The sequence below is a fragment of the Pelobates fuscus genome, chromosome 12, assembly GCF_036172605.1.
Source record: "Pelobates fuscus isolate aPelFus1 chromosome 12, aPelFus1.pri, whole genome shotgun sequence".
NCBI classification, from domain to species: Eukaryota; Metazoa; Chordata; class Amphibia; order Anura; family Pelobatidae; genus Pelobates; species Pelobates fuscus.
The window spans coordinates 62347586-62371895 of NC_086328.1; the positions used below are offsets into that span (position 1 = coordinate 62347586).

Below are 24310 nucleotides of genomic sequence, written 5' to 3' on the forward strand. Positions count from 1 at the left end.
TTCGTTCCTTACACTTGGTAATTTTAAGCTAGTTAAGTCTGAATCCAGATGACATCTGAGGTTACAGCTTGTGTTCTGTATTTTATAGCTAACCATTGCTTTGAAAAGCATTTTTTATCTGTTTATAATACTTTGATTTTGGTATTTAATAACAAATGCATACAGAATTATTGTTTTGGTTATATTTGACTCCACAACATACATACTTGTTTTCTTTTTCCTCATTTATTTAATTTTATTGGCAAATGATAGAAAACAAATCCAATGAGCAGATATATATTCATGTCTCAGTGAAATCTCAAACTTTAAAGTGCTGTGGCTGTTTTACCCACCATGTAATACTTTCATTTATGAAAAAGATAAACCCCAATTGTTGGGAGAAAGCAGAAGGTGCAATGGCAATAAGACAAAGGCTCACTTCTTTTCCATAACAATGAGTTCAACAAAACAGGGTGCACACTCCCGGACAGCCACTGCTGAATTATCAGAACTGCTTTGGTCCCATCTGATTTATTTATTTTTAGGCATAAACTCTTCCTTTCCCCCCACAAATTAGCACAGTGTGGGCAGTGAATCTGCTACCAACTTTGTATCCAGAATGTTGTATTTAGGAAATGGGGACACCTTATGCTGTATCTGCATATGGCACTTTAAGATGCATCAAGTCTTATTGTTGACCTTGAAAGCTTCTTATTCATGTATCTGAAGGTCCCCAAACAATCCTGAACAGATCTACCGACACAAGTCCCTGTGAAGCTGCAAAAACAGAGTTGTTCATGGTCTTTATTAACTACAAGAAGGCTGAGAGGGAAATATATTGTCAGAATGTAATTGTGTACCAAAATCTGGTGACTTTACCATTGACCTTCATACAATTTGTGAGCACCTCACAAGTGTTTTCTTCTTGATTTCTCCAGATACATACTATTGGGTTAACTCCATTATGAGGTCACACAGGTTAACACATCTATAGCATGAGTGCCACAAAAGAAAATAACTCTTTCTGGACCAATGCAACTAATCCACTCTCTCAACTTTAGCCCAGATGAACAACGATAAGCAAGATTATTGAAAGTATCACCTTTTTCATCCTTGCTTGAAAGAAGCCTTCTGTACATGGCTCATTGTGGAAATATCCAAGGGAAAATTGCCCAAAGAAATCCATACACCTCCATTATGGAGATAATTTATAAAGACAGTAACATGAATATTAACTACACTACACTTTCTTCAAGCTCATTTGAGCTAGAATATATTACTGCTTTTCCCTTTGGCACCTCAGCCCCGCAGTTTGAGAGCATGCCATGCACAGACTGACTTCTTTTTGTCCATATGACACTTAGTCTTTTGGCATAACTGTAACAAGTGGTTGTTGCCATTTCCCCCATGTCCACAGAACAACTTCGTTTGGTTTTAGGAACACCAAAACCAATGCCCTCCTCAGGACTGGAACCACAATGTAACTCCTCAACATCTGGGGCCCTTTCAGTACTGTCCCCATCCTTTTCTGATACCACCCTGTGTCTAGTCTTCCTTCTTTGGGGTTTGACCCCATGTACAACCCTTGCAGTGTCTTCTCTGTATGTCACTTGGGAGCACCTGGCCTTGGCTGAGTCATTGTTTAGTCTCCGTTGGAAAAGAATGCCATTAGGCATCAGTTGGCTTCCATTGGTCTGAGAGTAAACATTGGTAAACTTTGGAATGTCTGTGCGGGCGCTGCTGCACACCTTGTATTTAACCATCATGACCACTGTAAATACCAGTAATGTTACCACGACAACTCCTCCAATGATGATTGTTAAGGTACCTCCTAGAAAATGAGCATGTAAGGATCGACAATCTGGGTATGCCTCTCCTGTAGAGAACTGAACACATCCCAAAGATCTTGTAGCAGCCAAGGAAGTTGCTACATCATCAAAAATGGCCAGAATACACAGGTCATAATCTACCCCTGGTACTAGGTGTTTCAAGGCAAAGTGCTTCGTTGTGGATGATAGTATCCTAGAAGAGGAAAATAAGAGCTAATTTAATAATCAGAAAATGAATCATAATATGCACATGTATGCTTTATCTTGTATATGATCTTCAATGGTAATTAACATGTTACACATACCAAACATTTACTCACTTTTTGTGTGTTAGTAAAATATACACTTGATAATCTAGTATGTTTGTAAAATAATTATACAATTAGCAGAAATATTCCATTGACATAAAAATACTACTTTTAGTACAATATATCATGGGCGTTTGGTAAGCGTTCATTTCTCTGGTTTATAAAGTATAAGAAATTGTTATATAGTACAAATGACTGTTCTCTGTATTGTTTTATTGGTTATATGTCTGAAGTCATATTGCAATTTTATTCAAGTCTGACCCCTCCTCCCAAAATAACATGGTTGGCACATTGCTGCTTTCTACAGGAGATATCCTGAAATTAACTTACATTGTTCAGTTATGAAAATCTGCTTAAACAAAATGGTTTCTTAATTATATATATATATATTTTTTTTTATTTTTTTTCATACTCTCTGCAGTAACTTGGCAAGGGGTTCCTCTGGGATTTGCATTTTAGATTTACAGTACATTGCAAGCTCATGTGTTAATGATAAGAAAAACTAAACTAAAAAACAGCAGAGCAAGACCTTCTATAATACATGATAGCACTGCAATGGTTGGATGGGGTTATTGTGCATAGACCAGCATGTAAATAATAATAGCATTGTAATGCAAAAAGCAGTCTGTTCTGTTGGGGAATGTGGTATTTCTAACGCATAGATAATCAGAATCTGAGCATTAATGCTCAGTTGGAAATAGAAAAATCTGTATGTAGAAGTGTTTTGTTATGTGATGCATTATTCTCCTGACCCTTGACCAATACAGAATGCCATGCCAAGTCTATCCCCCACGTGACTTGCATTTCTTTTGTTCTGAAACCAGGGCTTGTGTCCTGCAGGAACGGCATGGGAATGACGTTCCTGTCGTTTTTTTTCCTCAGCAGAATTGCTGGTCCAATGTGGCTAAAAATTCAGAGAAGCAGAGAAACTGCTATGTTTATAAATTGGTTAAGCCTTCCACCAAATCCTCTAGTGGCTGTCTCACTGACAGCCGCTAGAGGCGCTTGCGTGATTCTCACTGTGAAAATCACAGTGAGAGCACGCAAGCGTCCATAGGAAAGCATTGTAAATGCTTTCCTATGCGACCGGCTGAATGCGCGCGCAGCTCTTGCCGCGCGTGCGCATTCAGCCGACGGGGCGGAACGGAGGAGGATCGGAGGCAGAGAGCTCCCCGCCCAGCGCTGGAAAAAGGTAAGTTTTTCCCCTTTCCAGAGCCGGGTGGGGGCACCCTCAGGGCACTATAGTGCCAGGAAAACGAGTATGTTTTCCTGGCACTATAGTGGTCCTTTAAGGCCAGCAAGAATTGCAAGCGCCTGCTTTAAGATGCAAAGAAAGTTACTTGCACACTATCCCAAATCCCTATGCAAATTTAAATAACTGGAGGTTATTTAGTATCACTCCAAAATTAAATGTGCCTACTTCGCCTAAATGTACAGAGGTTGAACAAGCAGCGAGGGAGCTCTCAACATATGCACAGGTTCCTTTTGCTCCCTATAGTAATGCCAGAAGCCAAAAAGTGATGTCACCCCAGCTCAGGTATCTCTACTGGTTGCACTAGGGAGCTGTGTAGGCAGTGAATATATCCACTCCAGCTCTTCTGAAGGTAGGTTCTGTGTGTATAATTATATATATATATATATATATATATATATATATATATATATATATATATATAATATATACATACACTGCTCAAAAAAATAAAGGGAACACAAAAATAACACATCCTACTTATGAATTAATTAAATATTCTTCTGAAATACTTTGTTCTTTACATAGTTGAATGTGCTGACAAAAAAAATCACACAAAAATTAAAAAATCGAAATCAAATGTTTCAACCCATGGAGGTCTGGATTTGGAGTCACACTCAAAATTAAAGTGGTAAACACACTACAGGCTGATCCAACTTTGATGTAATGTCCTTAAAACAAGTAAAAATGAGGCTCAGTAGTGTGTGTGGCCTGAACGTGCCTGTATGACCTCCCTACAACGCCTGTGCATGCTCCTGATGAGGTGGCGGATGGTCTCCTGAGGGATCTCCTCCCAGACCTGGACTAAAGCATCTACCAATTCCTGGACAGTCTGTGGTGCAACGTGACATTGGTGGATGGAGCGAGACATGATGTTCCAGATGTGCTCAATTGGATTCAAGTCTGGGGAACGGGCGGGCCAGTGCATAGCATCAATGCCTTTGTCTTGCAGGAACTGCTGACACACTCCAGCCACATGAGGTCTAGCATTGTCTTGCATTAGGAGGAACCCAGGGCACTTGGCCCTGGGCCCTGGGTGCGGTTGGCACCAGCATATGGTCTCACAAAGGGTCTGAGGATCTCATCTCGGTACTTAATGGCAGTCAGGCTACCTCTGGCGAACACATGGAGGGCTGTGCGGCCCCCCAAAGAAATGCCATCCCACACCATTACTGACCCACTGCCAAACCGGTCATGCAGGAGGATGTTGCAGGCAGCAGAACATTCTCCACGACGTCTCCAGACTCTGTCACGTCTGTCACATGTGCTCAGTGTGAACCTGCTTTCATCTGTGAAGAGCACAGGGTGCCAGTGGCGAATTTGCCAGTCTTGGTGTTCGCTGACAAATGCCAAACATCCTGCATGGTGTTGGGCTGTAAGCACAACCCCCACTTGTGGATGTCGGGCCCTCATACCACCCTCATGGAGTCTGTTTCTGACCTTTTGAGCAGACATATGCACATTTGTGGCCTGCTGGAGGTCATTTTGCAGGGCAATAGCAGTGCTCCTCCTGTTCCTCCTTGCACAAAGGCGGACATAGCGGTCCTGCTCCTGGGTTGTTGCCCTCCTACGGCCTCCTCCACGTCTCCTGATGTACTGGCCTGTCTCCTGGTAGCGCCTCCATGCTCTGGACACTACGCTGACAGACACAGCAAACCTTCTTGCCACAGCTCGCATTGATGTGCCATCCTGGATGAGCTGCACTACCTGAGCCACTTGTGTGGGTTGTAGACTCCGTCTCATGCTACCACTAGAGTGAAAGCACTGCCAGCATTCAAAAGTGACCAAAACATCAGCCAGGAAGCATAGGAACTGAGAAGTGGTCTATGGTCAACCTGCAGAACCACTCCTTTATTGGGGGTGTCTTGCTAATAGCCTATAATTTCCACCTCTTGTCTATCCCATTTGCACAACAGCATGTGAAATTGTCACTCAGTGTTGCTTCCTAAGTGGACAGTTTGATTTCACAGAAGTGTGATTGACTTGGAGTTGCATTGTGTTGTTTAAGTGTTCCCTATTTTTTTGATCAGTGTATATTATAGTCCCATATCCCTGCTTCTTTTTTCCTCAAAACTTCTAGAAAAACGTGTCTCTACTCGTATGACTCACTTCATAAATTCCAACTCCCTCCTCGATCCTCTTCAATCTGGCTTTCGCTCCCTCCACTCTACTGAGACTGCTCTTATTAAAGTTACATATGACCTAATCGCAGCTTAATCGTGACCTGCTGCCTTTGACACTGTTGAGCGTGGCCTCTTTCTCCTAACTCTTCAATCTCTTGGTCTCTGTGACACAGCCCTCTCATGGTTCTTCTCCTATCTCTCCCAATGCTCCCTCAGTGTCTCTTTTTCCAACGACACCTCCTCTCCACTTTCCTGTCTCAGAGTCTCTCAAGGTACAGTTCTTGGTCTCCTTTTGTTCTCCCTCTATACTGCCTCTATTGGCAAACTCATTAATTCATATGGATTCCACTACCACCTGTATGCCGATGACACCCAGATATACTTCTCCTCCCCAGACCTCTCCCCTGCTGTCCTACAACGTGTCACCAATTGCCTTTCTTCTATCTCTGATTGGATGTCCTCCCGCTTTCTGAAACTCAATCTCTCTAAAACTGAGTTTCTTATTTTTCCTCCTCATAACACTGATCCTCCTCCTCCTTCACTCTCCCTGCAGGTTGACTGTACCTGCCTCACCCCATCCTTTCAAGCTCGCTGTCTTGGTGTCATTTTTGATTCTGTCCTCACCTTTGCGCCTCATGTCCAGTCTATTGCTGAAACAAGTAGATTCCAGCTTAAAAACATTGCCCACATACGCCCCTTTCTTACACAAGATGCTGCCAAGGTGCTTGTTCATGCTCTAGTAATCTCTCACCTGGACTACTGTAATTCCATCCTAATTGGTCTCCCCAGAAGCCGTACTTCCCCACCTACAATCTGTGATGAATGCTTTCTTTCCTGTCGCTCCTCTCACACCTCACTCCTCTCACACCTCACTCCTCTGTCAATCCTTACACTGGCTTCCTGTACTCTGTAGGTGTCAATTTAAATTACTAACCCTTGCCTATAAAGCCCTAACCAACTCTGAGTTAGAAATCTTGGGTTAATTCCCACACTTTTGTTTCCCAGGAATTGAACCATATCTGAAACCAGTTGGCAATTTGCAGTACTGGCTTTAATCTTTGTATATGTGTTAGTTGGTTATTCTAACTTTGACCTATTGATAGGTAAACTCTGACCCCAAATCAATGTCTCCCCCCCTCCCCATCTCTTATTTTAAAGGGACACTCCAGGCATCAAAACAACTTCATCCATATTAAGTTGTTATGGTGTCAGGAAGCCCCCCAAAGAGCCCCCAAAGGCACTTACCTCAAGGGGTTAAACCGATTTCGAACAGTTTACTTGTGTGTGGGAGGGAGGGTTGGGTGGGGGGGGGGGTGTAGGAGGGTTGGGTGGGGTGTGTGTGTGTGGGAGGGAGGGTTGGGTGGAGGGGTGTGTGTGTGTGTGTGTGGGAGGGAGGGTTGGGTGGAGGGGTGTGTGTGTGTGTGTGTGTGGGAGGGAGGGTTGGGTGGGGGTGTGTGTGTGTGTGGGAGGGGAGGGAGGGTTGGGTGGGGTGTGTGTGTGTGTGTGTGGGAGGGTTGGGTGGGGGTGTGTGTGGGAGGGAGGGTTGGGTGGGGGTGTGTGTGGGAGGGAGGGTTGGGTGGGGGGTTGTGTGGGAGGGAGGGTTGGGTGGAGGGTGTGTGTGGGAGGGAGGGTTGAGTGGAGGGTGTGTGTGGGAGGGAGGGTTGAGTGGAGGGTGTGTGTGGGAGGGAGGGTTGGGTGGAGGGTGTGTGTGGGTGGGAGGGAGGGTTGGGTGGGGGGTGTGTGTGGGTGGGAGGGAGGGTTGGGTGGGGGGTGTGTGTGGGTGGGAGGGAGGGTTGGGTGGGGGGTGTGTGTGTGTGGGTGGGAGGGAGGGTTGGGTGGGGGGTGTGGGTGGGAGGGAGGGTTGGGTGGGGTGTGTGGGTGGGAGGGAGGGTTGGGTGGGGTGTGTGGGTGGGAGGGAGGGTTGGGTGGGGTGTGTGGGTGGGAGGGAGGGTTGGGTGGGGGGTGTGGGTGGGAGGGAGGGTTGGGTGGGGGGTGTGTGTGGGAGGGAGGGTTGGGTGGGGGGTGTGTGTGGGAGGGAGGAAGGGTTGGGTGTGTGTGGGTGTGTGTGGGAGGGAGGAAGGGTTGGGTGGGTGTGGGTGTGTGTGGGAGGGAGGAAGGGTTGGGTGTGTGTGTGTGTGTGTGGGAGGGAGGAAGGGTTGGGTGTGTGTGTGTGTGTGTGGGAGGGAGGAAGGGTTGGGTGGGTGTGTGTGTGTGTGTGTGGGAGGGAGGAAGGGTTGGGTGGGTGTGTGTGTGTGGGAGGGAGGAAGGGTTGGGTGGGTGTGTGTGTGTGTGAGGGAGGGTTGGTTGGGTGGGGGTGTGTGTGGGAGGGAGGGAGGGTTGGTTGGGTAGGGTGGGTGTGTGTGTGTGTGTGTGTGGGGGGGGAGGGTTGGTTGGGTGGGGTGTGTGTGTGTGTGGGAGGGAGGGTTGGTTGGGTGGGGGGGGTGTGTGTGGGAGGGAGGGTTGGGTGGGGTGTGTGTGTGTGTGGGAGGGAGGGTTGGGTGGGGTGTGTGTGTGTGTGGGAGGGAGGGTTGGGTGGGGTGTGTGTGTGTGTGGGAGGGAGGGTTGGGTGGGGTGTGTGTGTGTGTGGGAGGGAGGGTTGGTTGGGTGGGGGGGTGTGTGTGTGGGAGGGAGGGTTGGGTGGGGGGTGTGTGTGTCTGGGAGGGAGGGAGGGTTGGGTGGGGGTGTGTGTGGGAGGGAGGGAGGGTTGGTTGGGTGGGGGTGTGTGTGTGTGTGTGTGGGAGGGAGGAAGGGTTGGGTGGGTGTGTGTGTGTGTGTGAGGGAGGGTTGGTTGGGTGGGGGTGTGTGTGGGAGGGAGGGAGGGTTGGTTGGGTGGGGTGGGTGTGTGTGTGTGTGTGTGTGTGGGGGGGGAGGGTTGGTTGGGTGGGGTGTGTGTGTGTGTGGGAGGGAGGGTTGGTTGGGTGGGGGGGGTGTGTGTGGGAGGGAGGGTTGGGTGGGGTGTGTGTGTGTGTGGGAGGGAGGGTTGGGTGGGGTGTGTGTGTGTGTGGGAGGGAGGGTTGGGTGGGGTGTGTGTGTGTGTGGGAGGGAGGGTTGGGTGGGGTGTGTGTGTGTGTGGGAGGGAGGGTTGGTTGGGTGGGGGGGTGTGTGTGTGGGAGGGAGGGTTGGGTGGGTGGGGGGTGTGTGTGTGTGTCTGGGAGGGAGGGAGGGTTGGGTGGGGGGGTGTGTGTCTGGGAGGGAGGGATGGTTGGGTGGGGGGGGTGTGTGTCTGGGAGGGAGGGATGGTTGGGTGGGGGGGGTGTGTGTGTGTGGGAGGGAGGAAGGGTTGGGTGGGGGTGTGTGTGGGAGGGAGGGTTGGTTGGGTGGGGTGTGGGAGGGAGGGTTGGGTGGGGTGAGGGAGGGTTGGTTGGGTGAGGGGTGGGAGGGAGGGTTGGGTGGGGGGTGTGTGGGAGGGAGGGTTGGTTGGGTGTGTGTGTGTGTGTGTGTGTTGGTTGGGTGTGTGTGTGTGTGTGTGTGTGTGTGTGTGTTGGTTGGGTGGGTGGGGGGTGTGTGTGTGTGTGGGAGGGAGGGTTGGTTGGGTGGGGGGGTGTGTGTGTGGGAGGGAGGGTTGGGTGGGTGGGGGGTGTGTGTGTGTGGGAGGGAGGGTTGGTTGGGTGGGGGGTGTGTGTGGGAGGGAGGGTTGGTTGGGTGGGGGGTGTGTGTGTGTGTGTGTGTGTGGGAGGGAGGGTTGGTTGGGTGGGGTGTGTGTGTGGGAGGGAGGGTTGGTTGGGTGGGGGGTGTGTGTGTGTGTGTGTGTGGGAGGGTTGGTTGGGTGAGGGGTGTGTGTGTGTGGGAGGGAGGGTTGGTTGGGTGGGGGTGTGTGTGTGGGAGGGAGGGTTGGTTGGGTGGGGGGTGTGTGTGTGGGAGGGAGGGTTGGTTGGGTGGGGGGTGTGTGTGTGGGAGGGAGGGTTGGTTGGGTGGGGTGTGTGTGTGGGAGGGAGGGTTGGTTGGGTGGGGGGTGTGTGTGGGAGGGAGGGTTGGTTGGGTGGGTGTGTGTGTGTGTGTGGGAGGGAGGGTTGGGTGGGGGGGTGTGTGTGGGAGGGAGGGTTGGGTGGGGTGGGGTGTGTGTGTGTGTGTGGGAGGGAGGGTGGGGTGGGGTGTGTGTGTGTGTGTGGGAGGGAGGGTTGGGTGGGGTGGGGTGTGTGTGTGTGTGTGTGAGGGAGGGTTGGTTGGGTGGGGGTGTGTGTGTGGGAGGGAGGGTTGGTTGGGTGGGGGGTGTGGGAGGGAGGGTTGGTTGGGTGGGGGGGTGTGGGAGGGAGGGTTGGTTGGGTGGGGGGGTGTAGGAGGGAAGGTTGGTTGGGTGGGGGGGGGTGTAGGAGGGAGGGTTGGTTGGGTGGGGGTGTGTGTGTGTGTGTGTGGGAGGGAGGGTTGGTTGGGTGGGGGTGTGTGTGTGTGTGTGGGAGGGAGGGTTGGTTGGGTGGGTGGGTGTGTGTGGGAGGGAGGGTTGGGTGGGTGGGGGTGTGTGTGTGTGGGAGGGAGGGTTGGGTGGGGGGGTGTGTGTGGGAGGGAGGGTTGGGTGGGGGTGTGTGTGGGAGGGAGGGTTGGGTGGGGGTGTGTGTGGGAGGGAGGGTTGGGTGGGGGGGGTGTGTGGGAGGGAGGGTTGGGTGGGGGGGGGGTGTGGGAGGGAGTGAAGGCATGAGAGAGGGAATGAGGCAAATGGAGACACATGTGGGGGGGCCCCATGCCAATTATTGCACTAGGCCTAGTGGTTTCTAGTAACGCCACTGACCACAGTTAATTTTCTGCAGGATTGGTTTACTGAAGCAAACAATTATATTGTCTAGTAATTATCTTAACAAAAAATACTTGTACAGGCTCCTAGCAACATATGGGATTATTCACATGCTGAAATACTGCAAATGTAGTGCACAATGCATGTTATAGTCTTTCATGTGAACTATTTTCTCATGAATATTTAGCAGTCTCTTGTAGAATCTTTATTGGTTTTGAAGTGAAAATTTAGACATGGTTATTTTTTTTCTCAATGTGTTCATTTAACATTAATATATGCATTTTACCACATAATAAATATATACATAGACATGCATTAAGTATATGATAAAGTAGGAATTGGTGCATCTTACCGGTACACAAGTGTCTCATCAACACTGCAGTTGTACTGAATTTGATACATCCATACTATGTAGGCTGATCTGTTCATGTACCATCGAACAAATGCAGATGAGGACGTCACATCTGTCACTACAACAGCACTGTCTGGTGCCTTTTTCTCCTCTGTGGCATTTGCAGATGCCCGTGATGAAGTGGTGATGTCAGAAGACCCGGGGTCCTGCCTCAAGACACTGACAGTACCATTGTTTCGATGAGGCAAAGGAATCATTTTTAAGTCAACTTGGGCAGTTGATTCTCCAGCAGCATTAATGGCTATGCAAGTATATGTTCCATCATCCCTGATTGTAGTGACCAGAATATCCAGTGTCCCATTTCTATAGGAAGCGGTCCTGGAGGAGTTGGACATTATTTTGTCATCAGGGGACACCCAGTGAATGACTGGTTCTGGGTCCCCAATAGCTCGGCACTTCAGTATAGCTCTCTGCCCTTCTAGAACCCAGAGCTGATGTGTGTGGCGTGTGATGAGTGGTGGCTCACAGGTGAATTCTTCTTCTGGTATAGACCAGAAATAGCGTGCAGCTAACTGGGCAGGAGAAGCGCATGTTTCCATGTCATCCTCTCTCACTAACCGGCGTAGCCACAAAAGCTCACAATTACAATGAAATGGATTTCCTCCGAAATTGAGCACAATAGTGGATGTGTAAGGAGTTGGGCTAACCACACCAGTTTGGGATCTGACAAAGAGTGGATCTGGAGGTAGTGTGTGAAGCCGGTTGGATGTCATGTCCAATCTGGAGAGCTTGTACATTTCTGAAAAAGTCCCTTCCATTACAAAGTCTATGAGATTATGATCTAGATTAAGGGTGTGAAGACTAACCATGTTCTTGATTGATTCCCATGGGGCATTAACCAAATTATTATATGACAAATCAAGATCTTCCAATGTAAGCAGGAAATCATCAAAAGTGGCCACTGGTATTATTACTAGCTGGTTGTTATTAATGATGAGATGTTGCAAGTTAAGCATTCCTCTCAAAGCTTCCTCATGGATAGTTGTTAGACGATTACCATCTAAATGTAAAGACCTTAGACTTTCAAGATCCCCAAAAGCATAAGGCTGGATAGTATCAATAGTGTTTCTGGAAAGTGTTAGATCCACAAGACCAGTCATGTTGAGAAAATCTTCTTGCGCCACCACTCTGATGAAGTTGTCAGCCAGTCGTAACTCAACAGTTCTCCGGTCAATGTTTGGTGGGACGTACAAGAGACCCTTATTGGCACATAGGGTACTTAGAGACTCTGAAAGGTTTTGGCAGGTACAGTGGAAGGGGCAAGACTTTGCCATGCTCACAAGGCTTCCTACCAGTAGGATACCCCAGAGCAGCCTTTCCATGGTAGATTAAGTCTTCACCCCCTGTTAAAAATAAAACAGAATTTATGTATGTGGTTGGTTTATCTGACACATCATTTGACATCCATACAAACAAAATAAGTATTCATTAGGTAACTCATATTCACAGATAATCAGATGTTTCAGGCAGACCTTACATCCAGAGGCCAGAACTTAATTTATTTGTAATCTGTAATGTTTTTAATTTATAATTTAGTTTCAGAATTTTTAAACTCCTGGAGGATGCACAACTCCACATTTAATATAGAGAGCATTATAAAAATATCCAGTAATTCTAAATAGTATTTCTTTAAAAAAAAATGAAACAAAAGTTTTGGGTAATGGGGTGACGAAATTCCTACAAATATATTGTACTGTCTACATTGAAAGGATTAATTAAACAAGTAAATACGTTTTCATTTAAAGACTAAACAATCTCTAGTTGTAAGATGGTATCAATGTGTTGGCATGCGATGATTTATTGTTGTAGTTTTATTCCACTTTTCAGTCCAATATGTGGGAACACTTGAGAAACTACACAACTTAGCATTAAGGATTCAAATTGTGGTTGTAGCGCTTAAATTATCGCTTTCATGTTTCTATGAAAATGATTTTGCAGGGACCAGATGCCTGCAAGTAATTGTGCATCACATGTATTCAATCAAAAAATAATGAAACACTTTCTGCTAAATATCTTCAGGCTGCCATTACAATCCGTGTCAATATCATAAATTACATTGCAGACAGTCAATAATATACTTAAAAACCTTTCCCTATCTGTTATCATGTTTCAAAGATAATTGTAAGTTTTTTTTAACCTTTTAAACCACTTCCCCTGTTACTAGTCTACCTCTGGCTTTCAGCACAGCCCAAAATATACTGTAGTCCTGCTCAGCTGGAGCCCTTGTGGATGCTATTGCATTTCCATCCTGCATCTCTTGCAAAAATCAATAGCAATTTCAATGCTGGTCCTTTCACTTCCTTCTCTACCTTTATTCTATTTAATGTTGTCTCCGGGTATGCTTCAGATTGTATATTTGTTTGAAAGGTGGCTTGGAAAAATTGTACTGAGGTAGAATTAGATGGATGGATCACAGTGAGTCAAAAAAGAAAATGTGTAAATATGCCCGATGCTTCACACTTAAGTCTGCAAATTCATCAGCATCATGGAAAACACATGCTCCAGACTATAGTATAATATGGCAATGCAGTGAGTGGTAGCCAATAATGTAAATTTTGTAAAACAGAGTTAATCAATTGTGAGCTAATAGCATTCACCTATCGTACAGCGCTATGGAATTTGCTGGCACTATAAAAATAATATAATAATAATTAACAGGGTAAATCATGCCTACTTAATCATTCCTTTCTTTTAAGATACTATTGCCCCTTTTTCCTTAAATCCCTGACCAACCATCACAATTTATTTTCTTTGACATCAGATATTTGTTTCCTTTTGCAGATTTACCTGTATTCATCTTTATCAGACTTATCTTCTCTCTCCCTGTTTATATTTGTTCATTATACGCTCATGTGCTTAAGCTTCCACTGCTTGCTTTTCCTCCTGTCTCCGAACAACCCCTAGCCACCGATCTCCAGCTGACAGCTTGCTTTGTGACCCCTTTATGTAAGTATCTGCACAAAATTTTTGGCGGGGTGATTTCTCTTGCCAGGAGCTTAGTGTCGGGGTTAATATAAATCTGTCCGCAGATCTGTCTCTAACCTTCAAAGTCTCACATTAGTGCGGCAATAAAACACCGTAGGCTGGAATAAGACACATTTTCAATGCACACATTGTGCCACAGTGACAGTACATACATGCTACTATACATAACACATGGGTGTCTGTGAACTTCTGCATAAGATATTTCAGTATGAGTGAGGTCTACTTCATATAAACTGTTTTAATGCCAGGAAATGTCTAAATGTATGTATAAAGTACATCCATTTGAAAGCCGTTGACTGTGTTTTTACAGCTCTATATGGTTTAGTGTGTGTTGTATATAAAGCTTGCTATTTTTTCACCCCTGAATTGGAAGCATCTCGGAAATAAGTTACATATAATGTGTAGCGGGTGAGCACAAACCAGTTACCCCAGTGACCCATATAAAATTATATTTTGGGACACTGATATGGTTCAGTGACGTTTGAAAAAAATCTCGATTTCTATTTATGGTGTACTAGAATCTCCCTAGTGCAATTATAGATTTAGTTGGAAGTTAAACAATAATGCGTTTATATTTATCAGTGTCTGGACACACATTTCAATTACCATACAGTAAATCTGTATAGAATTAAAGCTTTACGGAAGGTTGAAAAATAGGAAGAACATAATAGAAAGATGCATCTAAATAGAATTCAGACCATGACACCTTATGTAGAAAGATAATTTAAATGTTTATCACTTGAAGGCCCATTCATTTTATATCTAGTACTATTATAGAAAACCGTTATCTCAAATTTCTTAATCTAAACCTAAAAGGCAAAAACATATGGTCAGATTGGAGAGTCATTGCTGGGGTAATTTATTTTTGTTTTTTTGTTGTTGTTTCCCCCTCCCAATAGCAATTCATAGTGCAAATGGTGCTTAGACCGATTCTTTTAATATCTTTCATCAGTCTGGAGTCAAGGCAGAGAAATGTTTCTTCTTACAATAGATGCAGAAAAGGAACTTGATGGGGTAGTATTACAAACTATATTTTAGCAAGTTAAAAATCCAGAATGCTCAATTACCGGCCAATTTCTCTACTCAACTGTGATCTGAAAATCTTCAAGATACTCTCGCAGAGACTGAAGTCCTCCCTCCCGGACTTGATACACGGGGACCAAGCGGGATTTACCCCACATAGAGAGGCAAGGGACAACACGATCAGGGCGTTGGCCCTAATCCACACAGCAACGTCCAGCAATGAGGGCTTTCTCCTGCTCTCCACAGATGCGGAGAAGGCCTTCAATAGGATCTCCTGGGATTTCATGTTCCAGGTGCTGGAGGGGCTCGGAATGGAACCATTTATGATGGCCTGGATCAGAGCACTATACTCAGGACCGACGGCACGAATCTGCGTAAATGGAAACTTCACTGAACCCTTCCCGATAAAGAATGGGACCCGACAGGGCTGCCCCCTCTCACCCCTCCTCTTTATACTAGCCTTGGAATCGATCCTGAACTCAATCAGGAACAACCCGCGTATCCCGGGGCTAGAGGTAGGGAAGTGGAAACATTCGGTAGAAGCATACGCGAACGATTTACTATTCTTCGTAACCAAACCAGAAACCGCGATGCCAGCAATACTGAAGGAATTCGACACATATGGAGAGCTCTCAAACTTAAAGATAAATTACTCCAAGTCCATGATACTTAGTGTATCATTACCGGCTCGCGAGGCGACGAAACTGAAACAAGACCTCCCGTTCCAGTGGTCAGACACCTCTATATGATATCTGTGGACAAAGATCATGAAAGATCTCACCCAGCTATATGCGGCCAACTTTCAACCGCTGTTGAACACAATCCAGAGGGACCTCAGGGACTGGGAGCAGGTGCGACTCTCGTGGTTCGGCAGGGTTGGAGTCCTTAAAATGAATATATTACCGCTGGTGTTGTACCTGTTCCAGGCCATCCCCAGCGCCATCCTGGAGGCCTTCTCCACCTCCCTCAGAACCATGGCCCTCAGGTTTGCCTGGCAAAATATGAAAGCGAGAATCAAACATGATGTACTCACACTCCCGAAAGAAAAAAAAAAAGGGCTCGCCCTCCCAGACTTTAGGGGTTACTATAGAGCCACTCATATCCAGCGAATAGTAGAGTGGACCAAATCAGGGGTTGCTAAACCCTGGAAGGACATAGAGGCCGCACAGGTGGGTAGAACCATCGCCGTCCTCCCCTGGCTAGACCACCAGCAAGGCAGACAATTGGCAGCCCCACACCCCCTTATTAAAGCGACCATGCAGGTGTGGCATAAGCTAGCCACACCACTGTCACTCACCACCACACCATCCCCGCTGCTCCCACTGACCCACAACAAAACCTTCCCCCCAGGGAGGGAACCAAGGACGCTAACCAGCCTATTGGGACATGAGGTCCCACGACTACACCACGCTACCACCAACGGCAAACTCAGGACCCTGGAAGACATGACAGGAAACACCAACAACCCATTCATGCTACAGTTCAGATACAGACAATTACAAATATTCACATACACAATCCTTCAACTACACAACACCTCTAGACCACTGACCCCATTTGAAGACATCTGTATGGACCCATATCCCCTAGTTAAAGGACTCTCCACGATCTATGGCATGCTCATGCGGATGAGGAGGCAGCCACCCCCAAGCTTCATGGGGAAATGGGAGGTGGCGTTAGGCACAACATTCACACCTGCCCAATGGGACCAGATATGCACTCTCACATTACACTGCGCATCGTCCAGTGGAACGCAGGACACTGCCTACAAAACGCTAGCACTATGGTACCGCACCCCGCACCAGACACACAGGTATGACCACACGACTGATGACGTTTGCTGGAGATGCACGAACCACACAGGCACATATCTCCACATATGGTGGGACTGCCCAATCATCCAACCGTACTGGGAGGCCATATATAAGATCATCAAGAGATTCACTGACACCCCACCGCCAAAGAACCCTGCCACATTCCTTATCCACTACACCACGACGAAGGCATCAACTTACAAAAAATCCCTCACAATTCGGATACTTACCGTGGCTAAGAGCCTCATCCCCATTTACTGGAAAAAACAATCCGCCCCATCACTGGGGACCTGGTACCAACGCATGGAGGAACTCCGAGCACTAGAGGAGCTCTCCCTACTGGCAGAGGGGAAAACACAGGTTTACCTGTCGATTTGGATGCACTGGATAGTGACTACCGCACGCCCTGACTTACAGGACTTGCTACACTGACCGTGACGGCACAGACTGGGCTATTGACAGACTGGAGAAGAAAGACATCCACCCTCCCCCTTCCTCTCCCCCCCCCCCACTCCCCATCCTCCCGGGGGGGCGGGGGGGAGGCAGCGCGCAAGAGCATAGGTTGAGATCAGACGAGGAGCCGCCCCAGACAGGCAGGCCCGAGCACAAGTTATAGGACACGGTACACCCATGAAGGCAGATAAGGGGAACGGAGGGGGGGGGGGGAACTCACCGCACCGACACCAGTTGGAAAAGGGTCACCGAAGGGGAAACACTGACATCACAAACTAGAGTACCAAATACATGGGGTAGCAAGACACTAATAGGGGACCATGGGGCACAGAGGGGCCCACGCAGCATTCTCCGCGAGCAGACCCAGCGAGGGTGGCAACACCCTCACTATCCCCCCCCTCACGATAACCGACACCCGTCCCTAGCCTACAGACCACCACCTGGGACTGCCATGACAACAAACAAGACCGAGCATAGTGACCCCCCGGGGGACCCAGAACCATGCCTGTTTTGTTACACACACATCAGGACCCCCGGGTTCGCTATAGATGAGCTAGGTCTGCTCACGGGTGACCGAGATGACACAACAAGATACATGCGCGATTAGACCTACGAGTCCATAAGGTTTAATACCCCCCCGGCTACCCTGATAGATGCTACTGTTAAGTAATGGGACCTGCGAGTCCATTGCACGGCGGGTCACGATGATACACTGGGACCTGCGTGTCCCCAATGTCTGCATATATATGTACCTATCTGTTCTCACATACCTTCTGAAGCCTTAACAAAAAACCCGGTAGGACCTGCGAGTCCACACAGCGGTTTCTTTCTTTTAAAAGTATTTTGTCTAAAACATAAAAGAATTAATATTATGCTCAATAAAAATATATTTACAAAAAAAAAATCCAGAATGCAACTAGCTCACCTAGCTTGGCAGACACTGATCAGTTCAAGAATGTATTCCAATTTATAAGTGTTACTATACAAGAGTGTGTGAGTCGTTGACCAGAAATTAAGTTCACTAAAACCTACAGACTTGCTCTTAAAAGGGTTACTTTTGTGAGTGACATTCTATCATTGCTCTAATTAGAAAATTGATGGACCTCCAAAATACCGTGGCCCATCCACTGCTACGGGTGAACCTTCAGGCCTGATATAGTTTTTGCTTTCTGTACTCCTTAACCACTAAGCCAGTCCTATCCCAACTTTTTTCTGTAAAATACTGCTAATCCATTTCAGTTCTTCAACATTGACACTCCTATCCCATTCTTTGAATTTCTGAACCCTGATTTCATGGATCAGAGCACACTTAGCATATTTAGGTATAGGCAGCATGTCAGTGAAACCAATCAATGAACTCAAGAGATGGACTGCCTTTTAAGGATAGTTCAAAGATTGTGTGGTGAAAGTGAGAAAATCGACAGGGGAATCTTGGTTTTAAATAATTAACTTGAGATTTTGTCTTCTGGTAGATGTCCCATTTTTCAGGGGCCCATTTTTTATGAGGCACAATGTTTTTGAGATGCTCAAAAATTCAACAACTTTTACACTGGTTGGTACTGTATATTTTACCTGGTTTTGTGCTGGCACTGTGGATTGGGCCACTACTTTATATATGATGGGACAGTCCTGGACGGTCTTAACTGTTTTGAAAACAGATTCTAAAAGCTTGTTTCGATTTTTGCCATTCTCCTGTCTTAGACCAGAAGAAATTATCATACAATATCCAAGCTCATTTTCCAAGTATAACAAATCCCATGCAAAACACTTATTGTTATGAAACACCGGATCCCTGTGCTATATAGATGTGTTTAGGCCCTAATATTCCGGCAATTGGTGAATAAAAAGGAGGAAATAAGTGTAATGGAATATTTGTTTGAGATTTAACTGCTAAGAAACCTGTGGCATTTAGAGAGCACACCCCCACCGTCCAAAACAACCTTGATATTATCTTCTCTCATCTTGTTTTTTTCTTCTTCCTTACTCTTAAACTCCAGTCATCCCATATAATTATGTTTTGTTATTCTGATGATCACACTTCTCGCTAAAGTCACATGATACAAGTCTTCAGTAAATTAGGTCCATAACATACTTATTGGTCACTATTTACACATTGTATACTTAATTGTTTTTATTTATTTTTGTAACTGCAATGTTTCCATTGTTTCTAATGTTGATAATCTAAGTAGAGATTGTATCAAAAAAAGAACCTGATCATACTTGTATGCACTAAGCTTTGTAGTATCATCAAAAAAATGTATGCTAGACCATTGATATTTGTTTTTTTACCACAAAGCAGGTTCATCACAGAACAACTATACACAGATAAGATCAATTTAGACACTCTGTATCGTGATACACTAGATGGCTGTTCTCTCTTTCCTCCTACAGACCTGCAGAGAGGGCCTTGTTGCTTAGCAAATAGGTTGCTAAGCATCTCTCTTTAAAAGGCTGAGGAATGTTGCCCAGATTTTACAATTAACGTACTGGCCTTTGGCAGCAAATGAGTTAAAGGATTCTAATGCAGAGTTATAACAAGTGAAAGGTAACTGTTGCAGAGATGTGGCAAGTGAAAGGTATCTCCTATAGATTTAAGAAAAAAATATATATATATATATTATTTTATTTTTTTAAATAAATACATGTCTTGTCACACTCTGTAAACGATTGCGTTTTGGAATGGTGGAATGTATACCTAGCTTGATTAGGGAATGTGTTTGGAAGCTTTTTAAATAAATGTTTTCAGTATTCTGCCTGGAACACCAGTGCCCTGCAGTACTATAGGTTAAAAAAAAAAAAAAAACAACAACAAAAAAATGTGTATAATTCAAACTAGTTGTAATTGCCAGTATCAAGATTTGTATCTTGCTATCACACGTTTTAATATGATTAATATTTAGTAATGTGACTTATAAAAATCAGCAATATAAGTAGGAAAGTCCATGTTTAATTTCTACTTAACTCCTTATGCCATTTTGGGATAACATGACTAAAGTGCTGTACAAACAGTTCTTTAAGAGAGGTGAATCATTTAACGTTGTATGCAGAATATTTGTTGCAATCCAGAAATCTGTATTTTGGCTATGCTATATAGATATTCAAGAAGAATGTTCACTGTAGATTAAAATGATCACATGACTACATAGCCAGCTTGCCCATTTCTTTTATTACTGTAGAATATCCTGTGGTCCTGTTAGCACTGCAACATACACTGTTTTCATGTTCATCTACCACATTTGGTTTTGGAAACTGATTAACTGCAGTATGAAGAATTAATATGCTGAAGAAAGGAAAATTGTTAAAGTGTGGGTCTCAAAGTAGCCACTCATTTTGGATGACCTCCTGCTTGCAGGGCATGGTTTAATCACAATACGGGGTTTGATTAAGTGATCTGTACTTGGTGGCTTTGGCAAGTCATTACTCATGGCTTGGAAGGGCTAAAACAATAACAAAATAAAAAGCATTGACAAATAATGTAATGCATTAAATATTTCTGATGCCTCAACAGGGCAAAATCTCTCCAGTGTGACTGATGGGTTAATCAACCGTTATGTTTTTTACATTTGCAGCCTTCAATGAGAAAAAAAATCAAATAAAATCTTGTAAATATGCACGAAGAGGTTCCACGAATCACAACTTTGAACATGCATGAACCAAACCATAGCTTGCAGCTCTTAACCTAGACTTGTCTACTGTTTAGTTTTATTTTTCTTCATTTTATGCTTTGCCTCACCACATGCAGTCCCTTATAACAACTTAGAGCCAGACATATAACATTGAGTTGGTGTTGCCTCAATTGCGTTCTGAGGTTCATGGCTTTTTAGGTTTGTGACATTGCAGGTTTTAGTGAAGTGCCCTTTCTGTGCTAACATGATGTTGCCATGCAGAATAAATACGCCTGGCTGTTAAAGATGTGCGTCAAACACACAATTAGTGGTTGTAGGAGTGAATAAGAGGATCTAGACATTTTTTCTAATCATTATGAACTTCTAAAGTGCCAACCACTGCTCAAGATATGCCATGCCTGACACTGGGTCCATATAAAAATGCTAAATAAAATGCTTGAAGAGTGTGTCCCATCCTTTTAATATTGCTGGTTTGTCTTCTTATTCCCACATAGTGGGGAAGGGCTGTGTATTTTAAAGTAGTGATGTTGCTTTGACGTTGTTTTTGAGGTTAAAAATAACCAATGTGTTTTTTTTTCCAAACCCTAGTCATTCCATCAATTGTCATACTAAGGGTATCAAACAGTATGTACAGCTTCTAATGTCTGTTATCATGCATCACGTTTTTTTTTTATCCCACCCTTTCTCCTGACTGTTATCCCTCCCTCCCTACACCAATATCATACAAAACATACCCACTCCATAGTCACATTTACAACAGTTATTTTGAATAATATGCATCCCATCTTTCATTTGAACTACACATATAAAAGTGTATATCACGTAGATGTGTACATGTAGATGTTCTAGATTCTGTGTGTCTTGCTCATTAGTGCAGCATCCTTCTCACCATCATGTTTGCACACCTGCAGGCAGAATTAATCGGGAATCTGACAAAATTACCAAGGTTACTTATATACACAAACACTTTTAATGTGTTGTATTTAACAGCACACTAAGCAGCAACACATTTTTTTTTTTTTAATTTTTTTTTTATTTTTTTTTAAGTACCTGTGCGTTCCTCCTTTCCTCACTTGTCTTTCTGATGTGACAGCTGTTCCTCCTCTTCCCTCATGGATTTTTAATCCATGGCCAGCAGGACATTTCCGGGGGGAGATTTCCTAGGGCGTGCAGGTTGATACCTTCTTAAAGCCCTTCTCCCTTCTGCACTGCAGTCCTCTATCTCTCTGTCCTAGGGAGAACCCCCACTGAAAAGAGAGGTCTTTGATAAGTGCTGGGCCAATACTTTCACTGTGACCCATTATCCCTTAGGCAGTGTGGACAAACAGAACACCCTAAACATAAGATTCACAGCACACAAATTCTATAGGTAGCATCAGTGTTTCATGGTTGGTTTGCTCCTATATTAACACTTAAAGAGTTACTCCCTTTCTTTCTGTTTGTTTTAGCTAGGATTTTTTGATATTCTCCAATTAAAGGGAAAATCATTTGTAAATGCAGATTGCGTCATTGCTTTTTAAAGAATTTGCATGTAACAGCACAGATTCTGGCACTACAATCATTGTATCTTTTTAGCTAAATCTTCAAAAGCTGTAAATATTTATTGGACTTCCAAATAGAGATAAAACCAGTTACGCCGTTACATTTCTTTTCTTCAAGCAGAGTTAAATAAAATATAAATTTCTGAATATGCAGAATCCAACGTATCCTGTAAAATTAAAGAGTTAAGATCCTGTATGTCTAATGGCTCTTTTACCATCCTAGAAGATAGATTATAATCCTCCTATGTACATAAATGTGCGTTTCTGAAAAAAACACAGATGTGGAGAGGAAACAAAAATCCAAATTCATACTCCGAGAGGATTTGGAGCTGTTTTCACAAGGGTTAAATTCCAGACGGCAAAGTGAAAAATATGGAACGGTTGTGACCCAAACAAGACATGTCCAAGTGTTTACAAACCATTATTAGACAGAACATTTTCCCCTTATTCCTGGTAGGGTATTAGGTTTCGCCATTCTACAGTCTTGCAGCCAACCCCATTCTGTTAATCCTTTAAAACACGGAGGTGGCACTCAGAGAGGATGATAAAGAAAAAAAAACTCCATTTTGTCTAACCAGACTGTGAAAAACAGTTTCAGCTTCTTTTCTTTGCTTACCCCAAATTTACCTCCTAGTCATTCTCCTCCTGTGGGTGGCATCGTTCACCCCTTCTACTCCAGGTGAGAGAGGAGACAAAGCAGAAAGGATATGAAACACAGGAGCAAAGCTGTGAAAGGGAGCAGAAGCAGAGTGAGGGAGGAGGGAGATTGGAGGAGGAGGGGAAAGAAAGTAGCTTTTATCCCAGCCGCACTGCTGTGCCTGCACAGCATCTTAAGCTGTAGTTTTTCTTTAACTCCTTGGTTATTCTTCTCCATATTTGAAAAGGAATTTCATGTACAGTGTAACGAAACATGTTTTCAAATATTTTCCCTTGTTGTTTTGTCTTTTTATACAAAAGTATCCTAAAATAGTATTTGTTTTACATTCCTTTTAACAAACTGTTTTGTCACAAGAATTTGAAACATATAGTGTTATGCTTCTTGCATTTTCTTTATCAAGACAAACATATTTCTATCATAATGGTGGCAGTTGTAAGAACTAATTAGATTTCATAACAAGGGCTTCTGCACATCTTGGCTATGTTTAACATGGTGGCTAGTTTATGATATGATGAACATATGTCTTCTGGCACAGAAATCTAAATTGGATAACATTTTGTGTGAGTGTGTATATATATATATATATATATATATATATATATATATATATAATGTGTTTTTTTTTTTACACTTTTAAACATAATCAGAACAAGCTATATGAACAGTGAAAGTAGAGATAAGGGGGCTCATTGGTTAGATATTGTCATGACTGGTTTTGTATGGTCCAAAGTGTGTCTAACTGCATTAAATGTAACAATCAGGTTTGCATATAATTCATTGGTTGAGAGTGCAGACTGACAGAATTGATATAGCCAATACAACAGTGCCATTTCTGCTTTAGTGAATTCTCTAATGAGCGGCTGAACCACTCTTATCTTGGGGATGACAGTTAGTGGCAGTACCTGGGGCCTACTGTAATGGTTATAGTGTTTAGAGTGCCTCTGTAACTATGGGGTTTATGAAGAGATGTATGATGTTAGAACATGTTATAATTACCAAGAATATATGTAACCGTCACAAAAAGCAGCCAGAAGTTTAATTTTAAAGTTGTAGCAGGGACCTGATTGTAATTTTTACATTATTCTGTTAATATTCCTAACTTAGATTTAATCACTATTTGAAAATTCTACTTGGCGGGAACAGTTTTGGATAAATCAAATATTTGGGTCAAACGTGAGAAACCAATGAGATCATAAAAGTAATATACTTTAGTTATATAGGTATTGCATAAAGATGTTGATGTGTTAATTAAGACGCTCAGAACTTCACTGAACCTAGTTTTTGGGTAATCTCACATTGGTCATAAAGTATCCTCTTTTGAAGCAACTGCAATGGAACATAAGCTAACGTAATAGGAACCCCACCCTCGCAGTTGCAGTCGTTCCAGTCTAATCATCACAGCTCTAATTAGCAGGTCTTTGAGCGGCCAGCGTGATGCTGAAAACTGTTCCCTGGTGTCAAAAAAATGGGCCATTGTTGGCGTCATCCTGTGTGTGCCTCCCATTTTCCTTGCTTGTCATATTTATTCTTACAGCCTTCTATGAAACATCCCTTTTGGCACACTTACTTCCATTTCTTATT

At 44.3% G+C, this 24310-nt stretch overlaps 2 protein-coding genes across 5 annotated transcripts in view; one reads left to right on the forward strand and one right to left on the reverse strand.

Moving 5' to 3' along the window:
- The window catches only part of PC (pyruvate carboxylase), a 629184-nt gene that overhangs the window by 562442 nt on the left and 42432 nt on the right, over nucleotides 1-24310 (forward strand). The window lies entirely within an intron of this gene.
- On the reverse strand, nucleotides 229-22817 carry LRFN4 (leucine rich repeat and fibronectin type III domain containing 4). Of its 2 annotated transcripts, XM_063437248.1 has the most exons (4): nucleotides 21581-22817; nucleotides 10570-11972; nucleotides 2529-2594; nucleotides 229-2001 (listed from the first exon to the last, which is right to left on the reverse strand). In XM_063437248.1, the coding sequence occupies exons 2-4, from the start codon at nucleotides 11949-11951 to the stop codon at nucleotides 1215-1217; spliced, it is 2235 nt and encodes a 744-aa protein (XP_063293318.1). In that variant the 5' UTR covers nucleotides 11952-11972; nucleotides 21581-22817; the 3' UTR covers nucleotides 229-1214. The 2 variants fall into 2 exon arrangements, with proteins under 2 accessions (XP_063293318.1, XP_063293319.1); XM_063437249.1 differs by lacking the exon at nucleotides 2529-2594.

Coding starts and splice junctions, on each gene's coding strand:
- LRFN4 (XM_063437248.1), bottom strand. CDS start 11,951: ATGGAAAGGCTGCTCTGGGGTATCCTACTGGTAGGAAGCCTTGTGAGC. Junction 2,595..10,569: donor GATGAGACACTTGTGTACCG/GTAAGATGCACC, acceptor TTAACACATGAG/CTTGCAATGTACTGTAAATC. Junction 2,002..2,528: donor TTGCCAAGTTACTGCAGAGA/GTATGAAAAAAA, acceptor TTCCTCTTCTAG/GATACTATCATCCACAACGA.